A 24,468-nucleotide genomic window follows, 5' to 3' on the forward strand; every position below is an offset into this window, starting at 1 on the left:
GAAAAAGCTTCAGTGAAAAAATCACCGTAATTCTAAAAACAGAAGCTCATATTCCGGAATGTGATGTAGGTCAGATCAGCAGCTTCCTGCTGTGATCAGAACAGGCCAGAAGATACAGAGCAGAGCAGAAACATCACCAATCACTCCCTGCGCTCAGTCTGAAACCTCTAATTCACCTGATAAACACCTCACACTCCAGACTCCGCCCACACAGCGCTCGCTGACAGGCGCTGTTGTATAGAGCAACCAGGCCAGCAATGGGAGCGATTCAGGACTTAAACGAGACGTTTTAATAAGATTTTGGTCTAAAATGTGTTTTAAACTCATGCAGGGTGCTGTGAGGCAAAATAGTCCCCAAAGAAAACTTATTATTTCTGATTTTCCACTATTTTCCATCATCAACATTCCATATAAACCCAGAAGACTCGTGTAGGTTCACTGGTGGTTCTGGATAGTAAATAAAATGTCTATATTTGTGTTGTAGTCATGGCGACCCCTGGTTCCTATCACCACCACTGTAAAGACATCTGAACCATTTCACACCAAACCACTCTGAATCTCTCTGATTACATCCTAAACATCGGATTACGCAGAACTTTTTGGAAAATTAACAGATAGAGTTCAATCACTCACATGATTATATAATTAATCATATAGTAGGGCTGCTCAATTATGGCAAAAATCATAATCACGATTATTGCAGTCAATATTGAGATCAGGATTGTTTAACACAATTATTCATTGACTGAAAAAATGCTGAACTTGACATTTTAACAGCATTTTCTTCAACCTTAAATACAATTTAACTGAAAAACAGATTAAAATTAAGTGTAAAAAAAATTAATGATGTATATAAAAATACTTTAAAACAAATAATTTAAATAAATAGTACCATATAAATAGTACATTTCCACAGCCGAGTGGAAACTACTAATGATATTTTAAAATAATAAAAAAAAATAAATTAGACTAAAATAAATGAGATGAGTTTGGGCTTTAAGGGAGGGGCGCTGTAAAGGAAAGGGGGGCACTCGATTAATAACACAGGACAAAATGAGAGCATCATTGTGAAACAGAATGTGGCACAATAATTATTTTATCTCAATTATCTTATTTTCATTACTGTTGGAAGCCAAAATCATAATTGAAAATAAAATTCGATCAACTGTCCAGTCCTATCACATAGTAAGGATATACTGATTTGCTGTCTATAGGCTCCGCCCACAAATGTGTTCTCCTGTAGCTTTACAATCTTTAAAGAACACTGATAAAATTCCCTATTCAGCCTAATGAGAAACTGCAGAACAGACTCAGTATATATCACAATACCTACATTTAGAGTCATTTAGCCTAATGAGAAACTGTAGAACAGACTCAGTTTATATCACAATACCTACATTTAGAGTCATTTAGCCTAATGAGAAACTGTAGAACAGACTCAGTTTATATCACAATACCTACATTTAGAGTCGGTTATTCATTCAGCCTAATGAGAAACTGTAGAACAGACTCAGTTTATATCACAATACCTACATTTAGAGTCGGTTATTCATTCAGCCTAATGAGAAACTGTAGAACAGACTCAGTTTATATCACAATACCTACATTTAGAGTCGGTTATTCATTCAGCCTAATGAGAAACTGCAGAACAGACTCAGTTTATATCACAATACCTACATTTAGAGTCGGTTATTCATTCAGCCTAATGAGAAACTGTAGAACAGACTCAGTTTATATCACAATACCTACATTTAGAGTCGGTTATTCATTCAGCCTAACGAGAAACTGTAGAACAGACTCAGTTTATATCACAATACCTACATTTAGAGTCGGTTATTCATTCAGCCTAACGAGAAACTGTAGAACAGACTCAGTTTATATCACAATACCTACATTTAGAGTCGGTTATTCATTCAGCCTAACGAGAAACTGTAGAACAGACTCAGTTTATATCACAATACCTACATTTAGAGTCGGTTATTCATTCAGCCTAACGAGAAACTGTAGAACAGACTCAGTTTATATCACAATACCTACATTTAGAGTCGGTTATTCATTCAGCCTAACGAGAAACTGTAGAACAGACTCAGCATATATCACAATACCTACATTTAGAGTCGGTTATTCATTCAGCCTAACGAGAAACTGTAGAACAGACTCAGTTTATATCACAATACCTACATTTAGAGTCAGTTATTCACTCAGCCTAATGAGAAACTGTAGAAACTGTAGAACGTGTCTGGTTCCAAGCGAGCAGGTCGTGCTCCAGGCTGACATTTGAGTGAGAGAGTTTGTGGGCGAGCGAGCGAGCGTCTCCGGATCGTGGATGTCGTCCACAGCAGTGCGAGTGTCTCTGCAGAGCAGCGCAGCTCAGCGGGCAGCGTCTGCTGAGTCTAAAACCACTTCCTCTGAAAAGGTGTGGGAGTATGTGAGAAGTAGAGACGGTGCACAGCGCTCTGTTCGCACACTCTGCAGGGTTCTAGACCTTTTACACCCCTCAGCCTCACCGCTGGGCTCAGAGGGGACCACCACCCAAAAACATCCAGCAAAAAGTGGCTCTGTGGTCAGAAACACCAAATGCACATCAGCATCCATAATTACTGTAATATTCACAGATTATAATAACTGAGCCTCACAGAGAGGAGTCTGAACACAGAGCAGCACTGTTCACACACACAATCTCTCTCTCTGTGTCTCTCTCTCTCTCTCTGTCTCTCTCTCTGTCTCTCTCTCTCTCTGTCTCTCTCTCTCTCTCTCTCTCTCTCTCTCTCAATGGATTCATGACGCAGTAGTTCTTGACGTGAATTGTAAATGAAAACGTCCTACAGATGCTGATTTCTGTCGGCTTTTTGTTTTGGGCCAAAATAATGTAAACAGTAGACAGGGTGAACAGTCATGGAGCGAGAGATTAACATCAGAGAGGAGAAAAACACATACCATCACCCACAGAGGGTGGGGGAGAAAGAAAGAAAGAAAGAAAGAAAGAAAGAAAGAAAGAAAGAAAGAAAGAGAGAAAGAAAGAAAGAGAGAGAGAAAGAAAGAAAGATGGAAGGAAGAACGGAAGAAAGAAAAAGAATAAAAGGAAAGAAAGATGTAAAGACAGAAGTAAGAAAGAAAACAAAGAAAGAAAGAGAAAAATAAGAAAGAAAGAAAGAAAGAGGGTAGGAAGAAAAGAAGAAAGATGGAAGTAAGGATGAATGAAAAGAAGAAGAAAAAGAAAGAAGAAAGAAAGAAGAGAGAAAGAAAAAAGATGAAAGGAAGGAAAGAAGAAAAAGATGTAAAGAAAGAAAAAGAAAGAAAGAATTATGTAACGAAAGAAGAAAGGAGAGGTGTACTGAGAGACACTGACAGTTCATTTTTGATGGAGAGAGAGGAAAGGTTTTACGAGCCATCTCTCTCTTTTAGATAAATTTGACTACACAGCACAAACTTCCACGGAGTCTTGTATGCGACGAGTGTTCAGAGTGAGAGTGGAGAGAGAGAGAAAAGGGAGAGCTGAGTTGCTAGAGTGAGTAGGAGAGAGATTAGAGAGGAAGAATATTGGCCCAGTGAGTGCTAGGAGTTTGAGAGTTTTGAAAGAGGAGCAAGGTGCGAGCGTAGTCAGTCTAGAGTGAGTTGGTGAGTTGTGCAGGTGGGAGTAGAGGGAGATAATCATGGGCGAGGCAAGAATGAGTAGGAGACGAGGAGAGGTTCTGAAATTTGGGACCTGGGGAAGAAGGGTGTGGGGAAATAGAATTTAATGGGCTGAGCGAAGTGCTAGATTATGGATTGAGTGTTCTTTTTTATATCGCTTTTTCCGGCGGTTGGATTATTGGTGCTTTGGAGATTCTATTTTTTCTCTAAGGTTAAGCGAACGCTTAGGAGGCTAGAACTCCTAAGTTTATTGCGAAGTTCTTGTAAAGGAGGATCAAGCTTTTTGCGAGCGACGTGTTAGATGGAGTTGGAGAGAGACAAGTGGTCTTATGTTGGGTGTATGCGAGTGATAGACGTTTTTGACTTATAAGTATTGGGAGACCGATTGAGAGATGGTTTTGCGAGCGAGGGTGCTTAGAAGATGTTTGGTCGAGAGTTTTGTTGTTAGAGAGATATGGGATATAGATGAAGGGGGGATGAAGGGGGAGGGAAAGGGTTGCGAGCGATTTCGTATGTGTTCTAGGAGGAGTTGTGAGGAGGAGATTTTTAATGGGTGATGCGGTATGTGCTAGTCTTATTATGCCTTTTGAGTTTGTGATTTTGGGGAGAGGATTTCTTTTATAGATGATGTCGGAGTTTTTCTAGGGATTCCTTTTCTTTCCAAATTGAGAAAGGTTTTGTGCGGCTTTTTTTTCTTGCGACTGCGATGTTTTAGATTGTTGTGAGTGGATTCTTGATCGGTTTTGGATGAGGTCAGAGAAAGGGTTCTAGGGAATCAGTGGGCGAGTGCTAGAGTTGATTTGTTGGAGCAAAAGAGAAAGGTCCATTTGTGAGTCGCATGAGCGTTAGAGGTTTCTAGTTTTACGTGCAAGTTTGGAGAGAGAAAGGTTTATCTTGTTTTTTGATTCGCTTGAGTTGTGTTATAGAGTTGTAGATTGTTGGGAGAGAGAACTTTCAAGGTGCGATGAGTGTATTGTGTTAGAGTGAGTTGGAGAGAGAAAGGGCGAGCGAGTGTTAGAGTGAGTTGGAGAGAGAAAGGGTGAGCGAGTGCTAGAGTGAGTTGGAGAGAGAAAGGGCGAGCGAGTGTTAGAGTGAGTTGGAGAGAGAAAGGGCGAGCGAGTGTTAGAGTGAGTTGGAGAGAGAAAGGGTGAGCGAGTGCTAGAGTGAGTTGGAGAGAGAAAGAGCGAGCGAGTGTTAGAGTGAGTTGGAGAGAGAAAGGGGCGAGCGAGTGCTAGAGTGAGTTGGAGAGAGAGAGAATATGTTTGTTCCCCATCGACTATGAATCATTTTCCTCAGAGATCCATCAGTTTTCCATCTGTACTTGGTCACTTTCTATGATGGAGTAAAACACATGGTATTTTCTGTTTGATCATAAAATGGTTATGATGTCATAATTAATTTGTATCTGCACTCCACCTGTGTTTAGCTGCTGACTCTCTCCCTTCATTATGAGAAGAACAAATGCAGCCACAAAATCTCCCTCTGCCAATAATATATAAGCAGCTACAGCCGTGTACAGGCAGGTCATTAGTAACTGGATACAGTCAGAAATGTGTTGTCTATGTGCTCCAGCACACAGATCTGTGTGTGCAAAATAGTGAATGGATCTCTATGGGAAACAGACAGGCGTCTAAGGGAAGTGAATGGATCTGCATAAAAAAAATCCATCTCAATTGGAAAATAGTGCATTTCTATGGGAAATAAATGGATCTCAATGGAAGATTAGTGGATCTCTATGGTAATGAATGGATCTCAATGGGAAATGAGTGGATTTCAAAGGGAAATGAGTGGATTTCTATGTGAAACTGATGGATATCTATGGGTAATGAACAGATCTGTTTGAGTAATGAATGGATCTCTACAGTAAACGATGGAAGGTGAAGGGTCATGTTCAGCTAATTCTGAATCTCTTTAATTGTTCAATGTGTTCATGTTCTCCAAATTCAGCAGCGCAGACAGACAGAACCTCAACCTCAGACCGTCACTCTCAAACATTACAGGTCTGCAGACTGCAGCGCCGGGCAGCAACACCAGCTCTGAGTCTGAGTGTGTGTGTGTGCGTGTGAAGGTGTGAGTGTGTGAGTGTGTGTGTGAAGGTGTGAGTGAGTGTGTGTGAAGCACAGCAGATGCAACAGGTTTGTGCATTTGTGTGTAGCAGGTTTCCAGCATATGCTCCACCGTCTGTCTCAGCAACCGCTGCACAGCCTGAAGACCTTCAGATTGACTGACCTCAACACACACACACACACACAGACGCACACACACACACGCGCACACACAGACACACACACACACACACACACAGACGCACACACACACGCTCACACACACACACACACAGACGCACACACACACACACGCTCACACACACACACACAGACGCACACACACACACACGCTCACACACAGACGCACACACACACACACAGAGACAGACACACACACACACACACGCTCACACACACACACACAGACGCACACACACACACACGCTCACACACACACACACACAGACGCACACACACACACACAGAGACAGACACACACACGCACACACACACACAGAGACACACACACACAGAGACACACACACACACACGCGCGCACACACACACAGACGCACACACACACACACACGCGCACACACACACACACACAGACGCACACACACACACAGACGCACACACACACACGCACACAGACGCACACACACACACGCACACACACACACACACACACACACAGACGCCCACACACACACACACACACACAGACGCACACACACACACACACAGACAGACTCACACACACACACACACACACACGCACACACAGATACACACATCTGTTTGCAGAGAAAGTCCCACCCTTCAATAAAAAACAGCCAATCATCTTGCTGGTTATAATACCCCCCCACGGTGGAGATCTGAGCGAGCGCAGCAGCCAGAACATCCCGAAAAATCACGTTTTTGTGCATTATTGAGCCGAACGCTGCGAACTATTGATGAGGTTTCTGTCAGATTTCATCAGTGACCTCAAACCTGATTTTAACAGTGATTTGACCTTCAGGTTGGAGTGTTTTGGTCTGTCCGTTCAGAGAGGGAGGAGTCTGGACTCACGTGGCTGGAATAACTGCCAGAGTTTCCGCAAAGTAACACAGGCTGAACCCAAAACACCATCGTGCAGGTACAAAGCCCACCTTCAGCATCAGAGCATCATCTTACAATGAAAAAAAAATTATGAAGAGAACTGATAGAAAATATCATATATGATAAACAAAAACCAAGTGCAAGGAGTTCTGGGTAGCTCTACCCTCAATATTGCAACATTTTATTTAAGACTGAGTTTCTGTTGCCATAAAATTAAAATATAAAATATCAAATATTAAATATTACATAAAATTAAAATATTTTGGCTGAATTGTTGTGTGTTGAGCGCTGACCATGCACACAAATCTATGTGAAGTCTGGAGAGAAGCGAGAACCCGGGAACCAAACCTCTGATCTTCTAACCTACAACCAACTTTACTGAAAACAACTCTCTCTGACTACTGACTACTGTATATGTGTTTATATTTATTTACGTATATTTACTCCAATGTTACAGTGTTTTTACTGTATTCGTGTTTATTTGTGTTTATTCTATTCTTTTTGTGTTTTTACTGTATTTGTTTATGTTCTATTGTTATGCAGCTTTACCTTAACCCAGTGTCACCTAAACATTCTGCTATAAACTATTTACTCCCCATTATTACTGTTATTACTATAAATCTGAGACAGATGATCTCCCAGAACACTGCAGCCAAAACACACATTCACTCACAGACACTCCTGTGTCTCATTACTGCACACACACACACACACACACACACACACACAGACACACACACACACACACACACACACACACACACACACACAGACACACACACACACACTCTCACTCACACACACAGACACACACACACACACAGACACACTCTCACACACACACACACACACACAGACACACACACACACAGACACACACACACACACAGACACACACACACACACTCTCACTCACACACACACACACACACACACACAGACACACTCTCACACACACACACACACACACACACACACACACACACAGACACACACACACACACACACACACTCTCACTCACACACACAGACACACACACACACACAGACACACACACACACACACACACACACACACACACACACACACTCACACACACACACATGGGCGGATTTCTCTGGACGCTGAAACGCACAGAGCGGGTCATTGTTGAGTTGAAACCCACGCAGCACTGCAGGCCAGCGGGATCCAACAGCAATGACGCCATCAGCAGCTGAGAACTGGACTTTAAAGCGAAAGTTCAGCACCAAGTCACCCCCCCTTGCCCCCCCAGCCCCCCTCAGCCCCCCACAACGTTTGGTTCCAGCACTCGACTATGTTTTCATATATGAGTCTTCAGCCTCTAAACGTGTCCTTTAATCGAGTCTGAACTTCAGTGGGTGCCACTTTTAGCCTGATACCTACGCTAGTGTTAGCTTAGCTAATACGCTACAGCACACTGCAGGTTCGATTTCAGCTTTCTGAGAACACCAGTCCCTCGACTCGGCTCTCTCAGAGTGCACACTGTGTAGGTCAGTAGGGATGGAACCTGCTGTGGTGTGCAGCATTAGCCTACTTGCTACGCTTACGTTAGGTTAGCTAACAGGCTACAGATCCAAAAACGGAGCAGGTTTAACTTCCTGTCACACCAGCCACTCGACATCACTCCACCTGAGTTGAGTCATTATCATCTAAACTTCTGTTGATGTTTTGGCCAGAATCGAACCTGCTGTGAGCAGATCTGTTAGCATGCTAGCTAAGCTAATGCTAACTGGCTCCTCTCTCCTAGTTAGCAGCACCGCTTACACATTTATTAGAAATATAGCTGTTTTTAAATGCCTCTATACACTGTCACTGAAAATCCATCTCAATTATTACTAAAAAATAGTTGAAAGTTGAATCTTGAATCTGTTTCCACATCAACACTACATATATTAATTGGATGTAGTACCAATATTTAAATACACTTACATTTATTTCACCATATAATGTTTTACAGTATGTTAATATTTGAATGTATATATTTATATACAGAATATAACCTTATATTTTAAATGTAAAAATACAATCTGATTTTTTCTTAACTTACCCATGAAATAATATTCTGTCACACTGACTTGATAAAGAGTGACAACATTTAAGCCTTCAGAGCAGCAAAGACTGGAGGCTGGTAAGTTGTACTTTTGTTCAGTATTGATAAGTTGTTGATTTCTCTCTGCTGACCCGGTCAGTCTTCTCTAATGAGGGCAGCACACAGAGAATATAGAATATAGAGCAGTTAGTTAAGACTTAAATACAGTAACTACAAACATTTATCAAATAGCACAATTATGAGGAGTAAATGTTAGAAAACACTGAGTTATGGTCGTCGTTGTTGCTGCTGTGTGTAAAGCTTTTTTATTCTTTTCAATAAGAGCTCCAGATTCTTTGCGTTTTGATGGACTAGCGAGCCGGAGTCTCCTACTTTACTCACACTGCAGTGTTTAAACGACGCTTAGCAAACACCTCAGTTATTATGCCATCATATTCTATTTCTGCACCTAATCTGACAAAACACTGTGTTATTCAGCCGCTGTTCAGTATAAAAAAGGGAAAGCTCAGTTGAGTTCAGGCCCAGTTGAAGCCAAACAAACTAGCTAACAAGTAACTGGAGCTCAGGTTAGCGATTAGCACAGCGCTAACTGAAGGCCTAAATCATGACGCTGTCCTCAGAGCGCGTGGAGACGCTCAGTGTCTCTAATAGACTTAATGATGCGGTTTGTCACTCTGTATGACTCACTGATATCTATAAACATGGACTAAAGCACATTAGCGTAGATAAACACAGCAGCAGTAGCTTCAACTTTGCAGTCAAACTGTGTCAGAAACCACACAATTAAATCTGTTAGAGAAACTCAGCAGCAAGTGATGATTTAGGCATGTGGTTAGCATCACGCTAAATGCTTACATAAGCCTGTTAGCTGAGTTAGCCCTGTAGCTAAAGTTCTAAAAGTAGATAAGTAAACGTCAGACATCCTGGCTGATCCACTCCATTTGAGATAAGAGGGAGAAATCAGATGTTTGTCGCTTTAATCGTTCTTAAGGTGCGTATAAATGGAACAGAGGTGATAATCATCCTACTGCAGCTTTTACAGCCTCACAGCCCGTCAGTAACGCTGGTGAGATGCTGGAGTGAGTCCAGCGTCTCTGGGCTTTAACCAGCCTTCTCTGAATATCTGAGCAGTTGAAGAAGTTCATTACAGCCCGCAACTCGTGGCCTAACCACACAGGAAAATCTGACGCTTTCCTGGACATTCTGCTCCACGCTCGGAGACACACACACACCATTTCTCGAAAAACAATGCACACCATCGGCAGGAAACCGAAGAGGAGAAGACAATACAGTCAGAGCTACTTCCTGTCTGGAAGGCCCAAAAAGAACTACATGACAGGTGAATGTAAAATGAGGCCTAACAGCCCAACACAGCTGGAACAGCATCACAGCACAAACAGAGCAGATACTCCTCATTATAACTCCTCATAACATTCCTCACTGTAACAATACTACAACACTATAACATCACTCAAACTGGCCACGTTTTAAAGAAGGGACAATGACAAAAGCAGATAATGGCTTAAAAAATTATAAAATTGTTACAGAACTGCATTTTATAAATGTTTATGTGTCGGTGTCCAGAAAAAAATGAATCTCCGTTTTATATATATATATATATATATATCGCTGTAGTCTCAACAAAACCTTGTATCTCCAAAATGGTAACTTTACAGTAGAAGGAAAAAAACCTACTTCACAGTAAATGTAAGTCAGCAGAACCAGAATTTTTTCCAGGTCATTTTTGGTCAGTTCTTTTAGTCCATTCATCATGAAATTTATACACAATGTAAAGGCCAACAGACATGTGTGTGTGCATGTGTTTCTGAGTGTCTAAACATACATATAGTCATGTTATACATATGTCATAAAAATGAGCCCAGTAAGGGAGTGTAGTGTAGTGTGCGACTGTGAGCACATCTGACCCCAATTACAGAGAGAGAGAGAGAGTAAGAGAGAGAGAGAGAGAGGGGGGGGGAGAGAGAGAGAGAGAGAGCTGGGTGTTGGCGTGTAGTTTAGAGACGTGGCCTCAGAAACATCAGAAAGCAATTAAAACTGTCTGAAGTTACACTCTACAGCACTGACACTACGGCACACAGACAGTTACACTCTACAGCACTGACACTACGGCACACAGACAGTTACACTCTACAGCACTGACACTACAGCACACAGACAGTTACACTCTACAGCACTGACACTACAGCACACAGACAGTTACACTCTACAGCACTGACACTACGGCACACAGACAGTTACACTCTACAGCACTGACACTACGGCACACAGACAGTTACACTCTACAGCACTGACACTACGGCACACAGACAGTTACACTCTACAGCACTGACACTACAGCACACAGACAGTTACACTCTACAGCACTGACACTACGGCACACAGACAGTTACACTCTACAGCACTGACACTACTGCACACAGACAGTTACACTCTACAGCACTGACACTACTGCACACAGACAGACAGCCGCACTCTGCAGCACTGACACTACTGCACACAGACAGACAGATACACTCTACAGCACTGACACTACTGCATACAGACAGACAGCTACACTCTACAGCACTGACACTACTGCACACAGACAGCCACACTCTACAGCACTGACACTACTGCACACAGACAGACAGCCACACTCTACAGCACTGACACTACTGCACACAGACAGACAGCCGCACTCTGCAGCACTGACACTACTGCACACAGACAGACACACTCTACAGCACTGACACTACTGCACACAGACAGCCACGCTCTACAGCACTGACACTACTGCACACAGACAGACAGATACACTCTACAGCACTGACACTACTGCACACAGACAGACAGCCACACTCTGCAGCACTGACACTACTGCACACAGACAGCCACACTCTACAGCACTGACACTACTGCACACAGACAGCTACACTCTACAGCACTGACACTACGGCACACAGACAGTTACACTCTACAGCACTGACACTACTGCACACAGACAGACAGCTACACTCTACAGCACTGACACTACTGCACACAGACAGACAGCTACACTCTACAGCACTGACACTACTGCACACAGACAGACAGCCGCACTCTGCAGCACTGACACTACTGCACACAGACAGACACACTCTGCAGCACTGACACTACTGCACACAGACAGCCACACTCTGCAGAACTGACACTACTGCACACAGACAGCTACACTCTACAGCACTGACACTACTGCACACAGACAGACAGCTACACTCTACAGCACTGACACTACTGCACACAGACAGACAGCCACACTCTACAGCACTGACACTACTGCACACAGAAAGACAGATACACTCTACAGCACTGACACTACTGCACACAGACAGACAGCCACACTCTACAGCACTGACACTACTGCACACAGACAGACAGCTACACTCTACAGCACTGACACTACTGCACACAGAAAGACAGATACACTCTACAGCACTGACACTACTGCACACAGACAGACAGCCACACTCTACAGCACTGACACTACTGCACACAGACAGACAGCTACACTCTACAGCACTGACACTACTGCACACAGACAGCTACACTCTACAGCACTGACACTACTGCACACAGACAGACAGATACACTCTACAGCACTGACACTACTGCACACAGACAGACAGTTACACTCTACAGCACTGACACTACTGCACACAGACAGACAGATACACTCTACAGCACTGACACTACTGCACACAGACAGACAGCTACACTCTACAGCACTGACACTACTGCACACAGACAGACAGATACACTCTACAGCACTGACACTACTGCACACAGACAGACAGCTACACTCTACAGCACTGACACAGAGGCAAATTCCAGCCATCTTTCAAAATTCTCCCATAATTCAGTGTGTGAGGTGTAAACAGAGAGATTCAGAGAGGTTTGGTGTGAAATAGTTCAGATGTCTTTACAGTGGTGGTGATAGGAACCAGGGGTCGCCATGACTACAACACAGATATAGACATTTTATTTACTATCCAGAACTACCAGTGAACCTACACGAGTCTTCTGAGTTTATATGGAATGTTGATGATGAAAATAGTGGAAAATCTGAAATAATAAGTTTTCTTTGGGGACTATTTTGCCTCACAGTGCCCTGCATGTATCCCTCCACCATGAATGGAGTTTAAGTTCTCTAAACTATCATAAAACAGTGTCTCAGTCATCAGGCAGTGAATTCATAACCATTTCATGTAGGAACTTTCTGTGAGGGAGCTTTTAGAGGTGGACGTCTGGTTCCTATCACCACCACTGTGAAAAGTTCTGACTCGGTAAGTTTATCTAGAACAGAGCGTTTCACACCAAACCACTTTGAACCGCTCTGAACTGCTCTGCTTTCATTGTAACGTAATAATGTGAGGCATTTCTGGATAAAAGCTTGCTGCTGAGTCTGCACTGATGTGATCATCAACAAATGCCACAACAAGAGCACATAGAGGGCGCTAGTGAGTAGATATGGCAAAAATATATATTATTTCACAATACATGATATGTCACGATATTCAATCTATACTATGAAGTGAGTGTGTTTATATGCACTCAATAATCCGATCATAATCGGATTTCTAAAGTTATCTAATTATTCAAATGGTCATGTAAACAGCACACTCCGATCTAGAAATCTGATAAAGAGGCTGGATTTCAGCTCAGTAGTCAGATTTCTCAGTGCTGTAAACTCTTACTCTGATTTCTTTCAGATTTCTCAGTCTGAGCATGTGCGAAAACAGATGCCGGTACCAGAAATAAGTGAGCAGCTTCGCCACGAGATGCAGCAAAACGCTTTTGGAGCGACACTGAAACCAAATACGTGCCTGACGAAATGAAGGATTTAAATATTCTTCATCTTCTAGATGATGTATGTTTATATTTTCAGGTAAAGTGCTGCGATGTCTAACCAAAAAGCCGCAGCATGAAGTTTGAGTTTTATGTTACGTTTACGTTTCGTCTTCTTCTGTGAGTTTATTGGCTGGCTGTAAAGCAGAAATCCGATTACTGTCTGACTCATGTAGACCCGGACTTTCACGTTATCTGATTACTCAAGCGCATGTAAATGCATTGTTCGCATTACTAACAAAATCTGATTTTTGGCAGTAATCGGATTATTAAGTGCATGTAAACACACTCAGTGTCTACAAGTACTGACAATATACACAATATGTTCAGAAAAGCATATTGTATTGTATTGTGACCCAGATTATCATGATAATGATATACATCGTCATATCGCCCAGCCATAGTAGTGAACTCTCCTTTAAACACCAGACTGAGAGACGAGATGCCCAGCAGCCTCACTGTCCTCAGGGCTACGGTCAATAACCTAACCGTCTACTCTCATTTAGAATGTAAACACTAGAGACGCAGGAAGGAGTTTAAAGCTGTAGGTGCTGAAATTTTGAACAGCGTGTTCGTTACGTGGACGATGACGTTTTCCCCTTCGAATTTTTTTAAATGTCAGCAAACAGAGTCAAACTGCACCGTAATAAAGACACATGACTGACACATCAGAGCGCTGACGCACATCCTCTCTGCTCTCATCCTGGACCAACTCTAAGTCACAAGTGCACAGAGCAGCAGATATAACGGCTGATAAAACGTTATTATTGCGTTTGATCATTTTTTTAGGTTTAAAAACCGTATGAGCTGCTTTGGGGTTCAGAACTGGCCTATAACTCTCTTCCTCTCTTTAAACCCCCAACTGTGTGTGTTTTAGTGCTGCAGCCCCCACAGCCCTCACAGCCCCCCCACTTCCCTGCTAAACGCTGTATTAATATTGCACATAAAGACAATAAAAATATTTAACATAAAGACCAATACTGCACACTTGTTTTTCACATCCTCCACTTTTTTGACAATTTTTTGCATAATGTAAAAAACTCCAGTTACTCTTCACAGTGTTAAAATATCCTGATGAATGGACCAACAGAAAAGACCCACAATTACTTGGGAAAATCTACTGACATTGACTTCCATTACATGTTATTAATGTTTCTTCTTCTCCTGTAAAGTTCCTGTTTTGGAGATGTGATGTTTTTGTTTAGACATTGATGCAACGTAAACACAGTCCCATTAAACACACTGCACATAAACACTAACACTGCACATCATCAAAGCACCAATATCAAAGACATAAACACAGAACCCATTCTGCAGTTAACTAAACTACCAATATTAGAGCACAGCCCAGAAATTAGGGCATAAACACAGCATCAGTTCTGTCAATAACAACACAACCAATACTAGAACATCATTATGAATATTAGGACATAAACAGAAAACCACTACTAGGACATAACCACAGCGTTAGTGCCACAAATAACCAGAGTGTCACATCTAGAACCTAACCATAGAACCCAATAGTAGAACATAAATAGTAGCAGTATTGAAAATAACCACAGAACCAATATTAGAATGTATAGGTCAGTGTCTCCGTGCTTATAAACACACTAGCACTTCTGCAAATAACTAAAGAACCATAAACATAGAGTACATTACACACGTGTCGGCTCAAAACTCCGCTACAGCTGAGCTAAAGTACCGATACTGGAACATAAACAGAGAACCAACATTAGGACATGAACACAGTACTAAGTACTGCTGCAAATAACCAAAGTACCAATGTTAGAACATCAACACAGTATCAATACTTAGACACAAGACATAAGCAGAGCACCAATATTATTACATAAACACAGTACCGACATCAGGACATAAACACAGTACCGACATCAGGACATAAACACAGTACCGACATCAGGACATGAACACAGTACCGACATCAGGACATAAACACAGTACCGACATCAGGACATGAACACAGTACCGACATCAGGACATAAACACAGTACCGACATCAGGACATAAACACAGTACCGACATCAGGACATGAACACAGTACCGACATCAGGACATAATCACAGTACCGACATCAGGACATGAACACAGTACCGACATCAGGACATGAACACATAAACACAGTACCGACATCAGGACATGAACACATAAACACAGTACCGACATCAGGACATAAACTGAGTGCCAATATTAATACATAAATATAGTACCAATAAACTAACCATATCAGAGCATAAACAAAATACCAACACAGTACTATGTACAGCAAATGACCACAGTACCAACATTACATCATCATTACAGTATCAATACTTGGACATAAGCAGAGAACCTATATTATTACATAAATATAGTACCACTAAAGTAACAATATTGGGGCATAAAGTTTCATTATTACATAAATATAGTACCACTAAAGTAATAATATTGGGGCATAAGCCTAGCACCAACATCACACCGTAACCACAGTGCTAGTCCCACAAAGTGGCGCTTTTAGAACATAACTGCAGAACCAAGAGTAGAGCAGAGCATAAATAACGGCTGTGTTGAAAATAACCGCAGTACCAGTATTAGACCGTATAACTCAGCGACCCAGTGATAATAAACACACTATCAGTTCTGTGAATAACTAAAATACCATAAACATAAAGTACATCACACACGAGGCTGTTCATAAGCGCTACAGCTCAGCATTAGAACATCAACACTGTTATAGTACTGCACAGAGTTCTACTACAGAACCTACTGCACACACACACACACACACACACACACACACACTGCACTATCACTATCACAGCACTATTTCTGCTCATAATCACACGAACAGCTCATTAAATCACTCCTCCACTCTCCCGGCTCATCCCGCCGCTCTTACCCGCCTGAGGACGCCTACAGCCCGGCGTGAGCGCGTGTCATCACCCGGGGCTCCCGGTGGTGATTAATTAAGATGTAAGTAAACAAAATGAATTAAAGAACAGATAACGGCGCGTGCCTCCCTCGCGCGGCTCTCCACTGGAGTGTATGCTGGTGATGATGATGATGGTGAGAGGCGTTGTTTTTTCCCCACCCGTTTTCTGTAAACCCCGCCCTCGTGAGCTGGGATTGGATGGATGCAGCCCCACCCTCCTGCGCTACGATTGGATAGTAGTTCGTCCTGCGCCATAGGTTCACAATCCAATCATAGCGCGGGGGGGAGGAGGGGCTTAACAGAAAACGGGTGGGAAGTAAAAAGTAGCCAATACCAGCGGGACTGGCGTGATTGACAGCTGTGTGAGCCAATAGAACGGCTGGATTCATTGAGCGGCGGGTTTGTAAACGGAGACAGTGGAGCAGCGAACAGAGGGAGCGATTAATAAGACGGAAAATAAGGTGATTTAATAAAATAAGGTGATTTATGAAGAGATATAAGATCTTTAGCACGAGAGCACTGATAACATCACACCCCAGAACCGGAAATGAGAGATCTGCAGGATTTTTACTGTAATTTTACTGTATTGAGACAGTGGTGCTCTTATGCTAAACACATTCATATTTACAGTAATGTAAATGCAGTAAAGTACATCTATCTATCTCTCTGTCTGTCTCTCTCTCTGTCTGTCTCTGTCTATCTGTCTATCTATCTATCTCTCTGTCTGTCCCTGTCTATCTGTCTATCTCTGTCTGTCTCTCTCTCTGTCTGTCTCTGTCTATCTGTCTATCTATCTATCTCTGTCTGTCTCTCTATCTGTCTGTCTCTGTCTCTCTATCTGTCTATCTATCTATCTCTCTGTCTCTGTCTCTCTATCTGTCTATCTATCTATCTCTCTGTCTGTCTCTCTGTCTGTCTGTCTCTGTCTCTCTATCTGTCTATCTCTCTGTCTGTCTGTCTATCTATCTATCTATCTGTCTGTCTGTCTGTCTGTCTGTCTATCTATCTATCTATCTATCTATCTATCTGTCTGTCTGTCTGTTTGTCTGTCTGTCTGTCTATCTATCTATCTATCTATCTATCTATCTGTCTGTCTGTCTGTTTGTCTGTCTCTCTATCTGTCTGTATATCTATCTATCTATCTATCTATCTATCTATCTATCTATCTATCTGTCTGTCTGTCTGTCTTGTCCTCATTTGTAACACGGTTCATTGTCTGGTCTGCTGCTGCCCCCTGCTGGTCCATCTGATCTGCATATAGAGATTATAGTGAAAGTAATTGAGATTGATTATTAACGTTATTACTATAACAAAAAATAATCTCATCCATAATTTAATCTGATGAATCTTAGAAACCTATAAAATAAAGTATATATAATAAAAATTTGATATTATAATTCCTTTATGGAGCTGCAGGTCCTTTTACTTTTACTGCTGTTTTATCACGCATCATCCTTTGATCTCTACTGTAAACAGATCAGACAGAACACATCAAACAGAACAAACAGAGCCCACCGCTAATCTGCTAAAATTGGGCTAATATGGGCAAACCCCATAATTCCAGTGGTGTGATTATGAGAGGCTGGGCAGCAGGTTTCTTATGTCAGATGTGTCAGTCAAACTTTTGATGAATTTGTTTATATAATTTATCAGACAGTGTTAAAACACGAGGGTCATTCTGGAACGACTCGCCTCATATTACTGTAACACGAGTTTTAAAGTGAAATTGTTATTATTGTATTTATACCCATTAATATTTCAACAGTTACACTCGATTTAATGTTTTAATTACTACTAATCAAAAACATAGAACACATTAAAAAATCTAGAATTAATTTGTGATTTGATTTGACGACACTTTTTCACAACTTTAAAAAAGTTTTAGAGCCTCAAAACTGAATAACTAAAAAGATATTTGGAGCACACTCTGGAAGTTTGCCAGGGTTACAGGGATTACACTGAAGTATTTTTTGGGATTTTATCCCTGGACATTTATTTCTCTATCTGTGTATTTATAATATATTTATTACTAATTTTACACACAAAATGTGATAAATAAAAACTGGATTACACTGAAGTTTTCACTGTTTGTTAATGGAAATCTGTGAGGTCACCTGTCCGGCTCCAGGTGAGTTAATGAGGAATGACCTGCAGGTGTTTTTTCACATGATAATAAATGACACACAGTCACATCTTGTGGTAGAAAAACAGAATTTATTATAAAAACACATCACTGCAGAATAAAACTGTCAACAAATTTACAAGATTTATTTTTATTCAAGTTCACAGAAACAAACACTCAAATAATTTCACTGTTTTTAAAGACTGTAATAATTAAAACAGTCAGAGATATAAACACTGAGCGCAGGTCAGATACAGACGTGTAGTGAATCAGCCCTGTGATATTCCAGCACGTGCTTCTCCAGCAGGGGGCAGCAGTCAGCTGTGAACTGACGGTTCCATTTTAAAGGGCCCATTTCACAGAAAACTGAACCTTCATCACTGCTTGGCAAACAAATACTTTGATATAGACCCTAAACTGTCTGTACAGCCTATACAGGAACTATATAGCCTGTTCTGAACTGGGTCTGTGACGTCACAAAACCAACATATTTACACACATCCACCTATTCAGCCTACAGTAGTTTAGCCCCGCCCATTCACGCTGAGGTTATAAGGAGTGTTTCAGCCTGGACTGCTTTTTAAATGAAGCACATACAAGCCAACCAATCAGAACAGAGCTCATTTACATACATCCGTCTTAAAGGCACAGTAACTGAAACGGTCTGTTTGATTCTAAGGGATAAAGAGAGGCTGGAAAAGTCATGTAGAAATGAGTGATGATAAAAGTCACACAGAAACAGAAGAAAAACATAAGATACCGGCTGCTTAAGTACAGCTGTACCACCTTTTGATTGATGGTCCAGTGAAAATGTAAAAGCGTATCAGTCTGAAAGTTAAACTGGTAACACTACAGTCCTTTACAGGCCAAAATAAAATTTTACTTTCAAAGTGTTTTATGAGGCTAGTTGTTCTGAATTCATGTACATTAAATTTGTATAACAACTATTTCAATGTGTATATTTGTGTAATTGCATAATTAGTCATTATGAAGTGAATTTAATGCATTTAATTTACATTCTACAGTCCCACTATAATGAATTAATTATCATTAAAGACCATTTTTTGAGAATTTTCTTTTTCCATCATGTATAAAATATGTATATCATACAAATAACAGATAAACAGAATTTTAAAGCGAAACCGTTCAATTATAAAGAGATATTGTACTAATACTCAGTTGAGTGTGAGTATAAAGTATTTGAAGTTATTTTTGGCCAAATTAAAATTCCAATTCTAATTTTTTTTAACATAAAAATACTAAAAACAAATGTTTGTTTATATTCCACCAACAGAATCAGAATCAGCCCAAAATCGAGTCAATCAGACTGAATCATAGTGACCAGTGAGATTTCCTGAGACACTGAATGGTTTCCTGAACTGAGCGGTTGTGAGGTCACAGATTTGCCCATTAAAGCCCACCAATCAGATTCACTGTGTTTACCTTCACAGTGAATTGAGGCCCTGATTCAGACAGAAAACTGACCAGACTGAGACTCTGAAACACTCTAAACACAGAATAACCATGAGAAACTCAGAACAGCAGCCGTAAAAACACACATTAACACACGAAGAACGTTAATCACAGCTCTGACCGTCAGTCAGGGGTCAACAACGACGCCACGGCTTTATGAACACTGAAGTCTCAGCACTTTATGGTCACTTTAACAGAAAATCTTCCACATCACTCTGAATCACAGCAGCCGCTGAGTAAATATAATAAAGTCAGTCTGGATTAAAACACAGCAGCTGGTGAATCAGTCCTGTCAGTGAGGCGGGGCAGCGTTTGTCCAGCAGTGTCCAAGCGTTAAAGGTCTGGTAGCACAGAAACATGAACCTCTCACTTTGGCGTAGTTTGTAAACATTGTTAAAGCTCCACTTTAACGTACCGTCCACTCCTCAGTACGAACAGCGCTGTACATGGAAACTAACTCCGTTTTGGAATCATTGGTCCTCGTTCACTGACCGTTTCTTCTTAAACCCACTTACGCAGTTCTGACGAAGACCCTGACTCACCAGTGTTTCTTATGTGGGGTTTGTTCTCAGGTAAGAACAGAACCTACACACACTCAAGAGCACGAAGGAGAGAACCGTTCTGCGCTTTAAGAACACGTCATGTCGGTTCTCAGGACCTTTCTTAAGAACTCATGAATGAGGATCATGTTTATGGTCAGAAATAAACAACACATCTTTACAGCTGTCATAACTAAACCTTGTATTTCCATGTTTTTGGCATAATCTGAAAAAAACCTGCTAAATTTCATGAATGGACCAAAAGAAACGAACCAGAGTTGCTTGGTAAGAAGTCTGTTTACACTGACTTACATTAAAAGTGGGAGCCGGGTGAGGGTTGGGTTTAGGGTTGAGGTTAAGGTCAGGATTAGAGCAGGTTTAGAGTTAAAGAACATTATGGTCAGTTTAGTCGATATTTTGTTGAATGTAATTTGAAAGTAAACTAATTATCTACAAAGCATCTAAAGTGGACGATCAAATTACCGACAATATAATATTTTATTCACCCCAAATCATCTCCAAACAGCAGTGTGATAGTGTGAGACGCCCAGTCTGTTCCAATCTGTCGGGACTTTATAAGGCTTTCTGAGGCTTTAGGGCGGTTTTGTGTGTCTTCTGTCTCACTTCACTGAAAAAGTAAGGCAGTAAGGCAGTCTTACAGCCTCGGCGTAACTTTTGCTGGTGCAGTGGGCGTAAAAATCCGCTCTGAAAACTGGTTTTAGCTGCGACCAACTTAGCAGTTAAGACCGTCTTAGTTAAGACCTGCTGGTGCGCCCGGCCCCAGAACGGGGACTGGGGGCCCTGTTGTAGGGGAGGAAGAGAGATTTTGGGAAACAGTCTGAAAAACCACACAAACATCACCGTGGAGCTCAGAGAGAAGACAGAATATATAAGTGTGGAACACGGACCCTTTAGGAGTGAGAGAGTTATTGAGTCCAGTACCCGGCAGGACAGCGCCAGTGCGACACTGTAACACACTTCCGTCTGAACGCTGTCCGTCAGACACACGCGGCGTCCACGCCCCACGGGCTTGATGATGTCATCAGCGTTTAGGTCCTACAGGAGCTCCTGAGTCTTCTTCCTCTCTGCGCTTTAAAACAGGAGGAAACGTCACATGAGCCACAGTGAGCTAACCGGCTTTAGCTAGAACCACCTCTATATAACAGTGTTTATCTGTACCATCCCGAACCTTAAATCCACCGGTGCCTTAAATTCACTGAAACTTTAAATCCTCTAATACCTTCAATTCAGTGAGACCTTAAATTCACTCACACTTTAAATCCACTAATACTATAAATCCACCAGTACCTTAAATACACTGTCACCTTAAATCTATTGGTATGTTAAATCCACTGGTACCTTAAATCCACTGATACCTTAAATCCACCAGTGCCCTAAATCCACTTTAAATGCACTTTAAATGCAGGATGGTGTTGAGGTTCAGATCTCACTTGTTCCTGGTCCCCTCCACGTCCTCGATGGTGTCTGGCAGGGGTTTGTGGGCCGTCTCTGGCAGAAGAGCGGTCAGCACAGCGCCCACTAGTGGACATAGGCCGAAAACCACCATGGGAGCGTGCAGGTTGACCCGCCTCAGGAGGTAGATGATGGGTGCAATCACACCACCAGCACGAGCACACATAGAGCTCATACCGATACCACTCTGCCTGCAGAGAGAGAGAGAGAGAGAGAGAGAGAGGGGGAGGAAATATTATCACTATGATATTTTCAATAAAATGTTATTACAATAAAATATTAGAGCGTTCAGTTGAGTGTTAGGTAGTGTGTTGAGGTGTGTTGATAGTGTAGTGTTGGGTAGTGTTGAGGTGTGTTATACAGTGTAGTTTTGAGGTGTGTTGGATAGTGTAATGTTGAGGTTTGTTTGGTAGTATTGGAGTTTTGGTTTGGGCTGTGTTGTGTTGAGGTGTGTTGGGTAGTGTATTTTTAAGGTGCGTTGGGTAGTGTAGTGTTGTGTTGGGTAGTGTGTTGAAGTGTTATAGGTCGTGTTGAGGTGTGTTAGATTGTGTAGTGTTGTGTGTTGGGTAGGGCAGTATTGAGGTGTGACAGGTAGTGTTGAGCTGTATTAGTATTGTTGAGGTGTACTGGGCAGTGTAGTGTTGGTATGTTGTTGAGGTATGTTGGTTAGTGTAGTATTGAGGTGTGTTCGGTAGTGCAGTATCGAGCTGTGTTGAGTAGTGTTGAGCTGTGTTGGGTAGTGTAGTGTTGAACTGTGTTGGGTAGTGTAGTGTTGAGGTGTGTTTGGTAGCGTTGAGGTGTGTTGGGTAGTGTAGTGTTGAGGTGTGTTTGGTAGCGTTGAGGTGTGTTGGGTAGTGTAGTGTTGAGCTGTGTTGGGTAGTGTAGAGTTGAAGTGTGTTGGGTAGTGTTGAGGTGTGTTGGTTAGTGTAGTATTGGGGTGTGTTGGGTAGTGTTGAAGTATGTTGGGTAGTGTTGAGGTGTGTTTGTTAGTGTAGTATTGAGGTGTGTTGGGTAGTGTTGAGGTATAATAGGTAGTGTTGAGTTATGTTTGTGGTGTGGTTTTAAGGTGCGTTGGATAGTGTAGTGTTGTGCGTTGAGTAGTGTTGAAGTGTGGTAGGTTGTGTTGAGGTGTGTTGGGTAGTGTTCAGGTGTGTTCATTAGTATGGTACAGATTAGTGTTGGGCAGTGTTGATGTGTATTAGTGCTGAGGTGTTTTGGTAGAGTGGTGTTAAGATATGTTGGGTAGTGTAGTGTTGAGCTGTGTTGGGTAGTGTAGTGTTGAGCTGTGTTGAGTAATGTTGAGCTGTGTTGAGTAGTGTTGAGCTGTGTTGGGTAGTGTAGTGTTGAGCTGTGTTGGGTAGTGTAGTGTTGAGCTGTGTTGAGTAATGTTGAGCTGTGTTGAGTAGTGTTGAGGTGTGTTGGGTAGTGTAGTGTTGAGGTGTGTTGGGTAGTGTAGTGTTGAGGTGTAGTTGGATGTTCGGTACCTGATAACTGTGGGGAAAACCTCTGCTGAGTAGATGTAGACGATGGACAGAGACGCTGTGATCCCGAACTTCCCGAACATGGCGAGGACAGTGCGAACCACAGGCAGCTCTACCAGAGAGAGAGAGTTTCAGTACTCTGTATAAGTATTAGACTGTGCTCTGCAGTGCACACACAGCTACACTCTCTGTTTAATCCTGACAGCAGGGGGCGCTGCAGCTACCTCAGAAACCCTCTCTGCCCATGTCCTTTCAGCACAGCCCTCCTCAGAACAATCTACCTGCAGCAGTGACCCACCTGGGGGGATGAAGATGGTGAGGAGGCAGGCGAGCCCCCCCACGGCGAGGAAGGAGAGCTGAGAGATCTTGCGGGAGCGGTTGAGGGTGAAGAGCGTGATGGTGCGCGCCGGCATCTCCACCAGCCCGAAGATCAGCTGGGTCAGGTAGATGTTCATCCCGAAGTCGGACACGTTCAGGGACAGACCGTAGTAGACCAGCACGTTCACGAACCTGCAACACACGACACGGAGCTCAGCGGCCTCGCAGGCGTGATCTCTCAACGAGAACCTCGAGAGAACCATCAGTAATTTTGGGCTACATACCGGGGGATGTGATGCTAACGGAAACACGTTGTCAGTATTCCCTCTCCCAGGAACCAACAGTGCCCACATTCGCACTGACTATGTACTGATTCACGACATTTGGATCCACTG

At 42.2% G+C, this 24,468-nt stretch overlaps 2 protein-coding genes across 8 annotated transcripts in view; both read right to left on the reverse strand.

The window, feature by feature from the left end:
• fynb (FYN proto-oncogene, Src family tyrosine kinase b) overlaps positions 1 to 16,793 on the reverse strand; it is a 54,910-nt gene extending 38,117 nt beyond the window's left edge. For 4 of the 6 annotated variants that reach the window (XM_036582539.1, XM_036582541.1, XM_036582536.1 and 1 more), the window contains exon 1: positions 16,635 to 16,793. The gene's annotated coding sequence lies outside the window, so the exon portion shown is untranslated. Of the gene's footprint in view, positions 1 to 2,181; positions 2,337 to 16,634 lie in introns of those variants that run through there. The other 2 variants (XM_036582540.1, XM_036582537.1) reach the window with 1 other exon arrangement.
• Positions 16,794 to 18,861: 2,068 nt separating this feature from the next.
• The window catches only part of si:dkey-119m7.4 (uncharacterized protein LOC560629 homolog), a 32,420-nt gene continuing 26,813 nt past the window's right edge, over positions 18,862 to 24,468 (reverse strand). Inside the window, exons 7-10 of one of the 2 annotated variants that reach the window (XM_036582543.1) lie at positions 24,054 to 24,265; positions 23,759 to 23,867; positions 22,253 to 22,465; positions 18,862 to 21,886 (exon numbers count right to left, since the gene is read on the reverse strand). In XM_036582543.1, coding sequence (XP_036438436.1) covers positions 21,844 to 21,886; positions 22,253 to 22,465; positions 23,759 to 23,867; positions 24,054 to 24,265 — 577 coding nt within the window. In that variant the 3' untranslated portion in view covers positions 18,862 to 21,843. Of the gene's footprint in view, positions 21,892 to 22,252; positions 22,466 to 23,758; positions 23,868 to 24,053; positions 24,266 to 24,468 lie in introns of both variants that reach the window. The other variant, XM_036582544.1, reaches the window with a different exon arrangement.

This window comes from Colossoma macropomum, unplaced genomic scaffold (assembly GCF_904425465.1).
Source record: "Colossoma macropomum unplaced genomic scaffold, Colossoma_macropomum, whole genome shotgun sequence".
Classification (NCBI taxonomy): domain Eukaryota; kingdom Metazoa; phylum Chordata; class Actinopteri; order Characiformes; family Serrasalmidae; genus Colossoma; species Colossoma macropomum.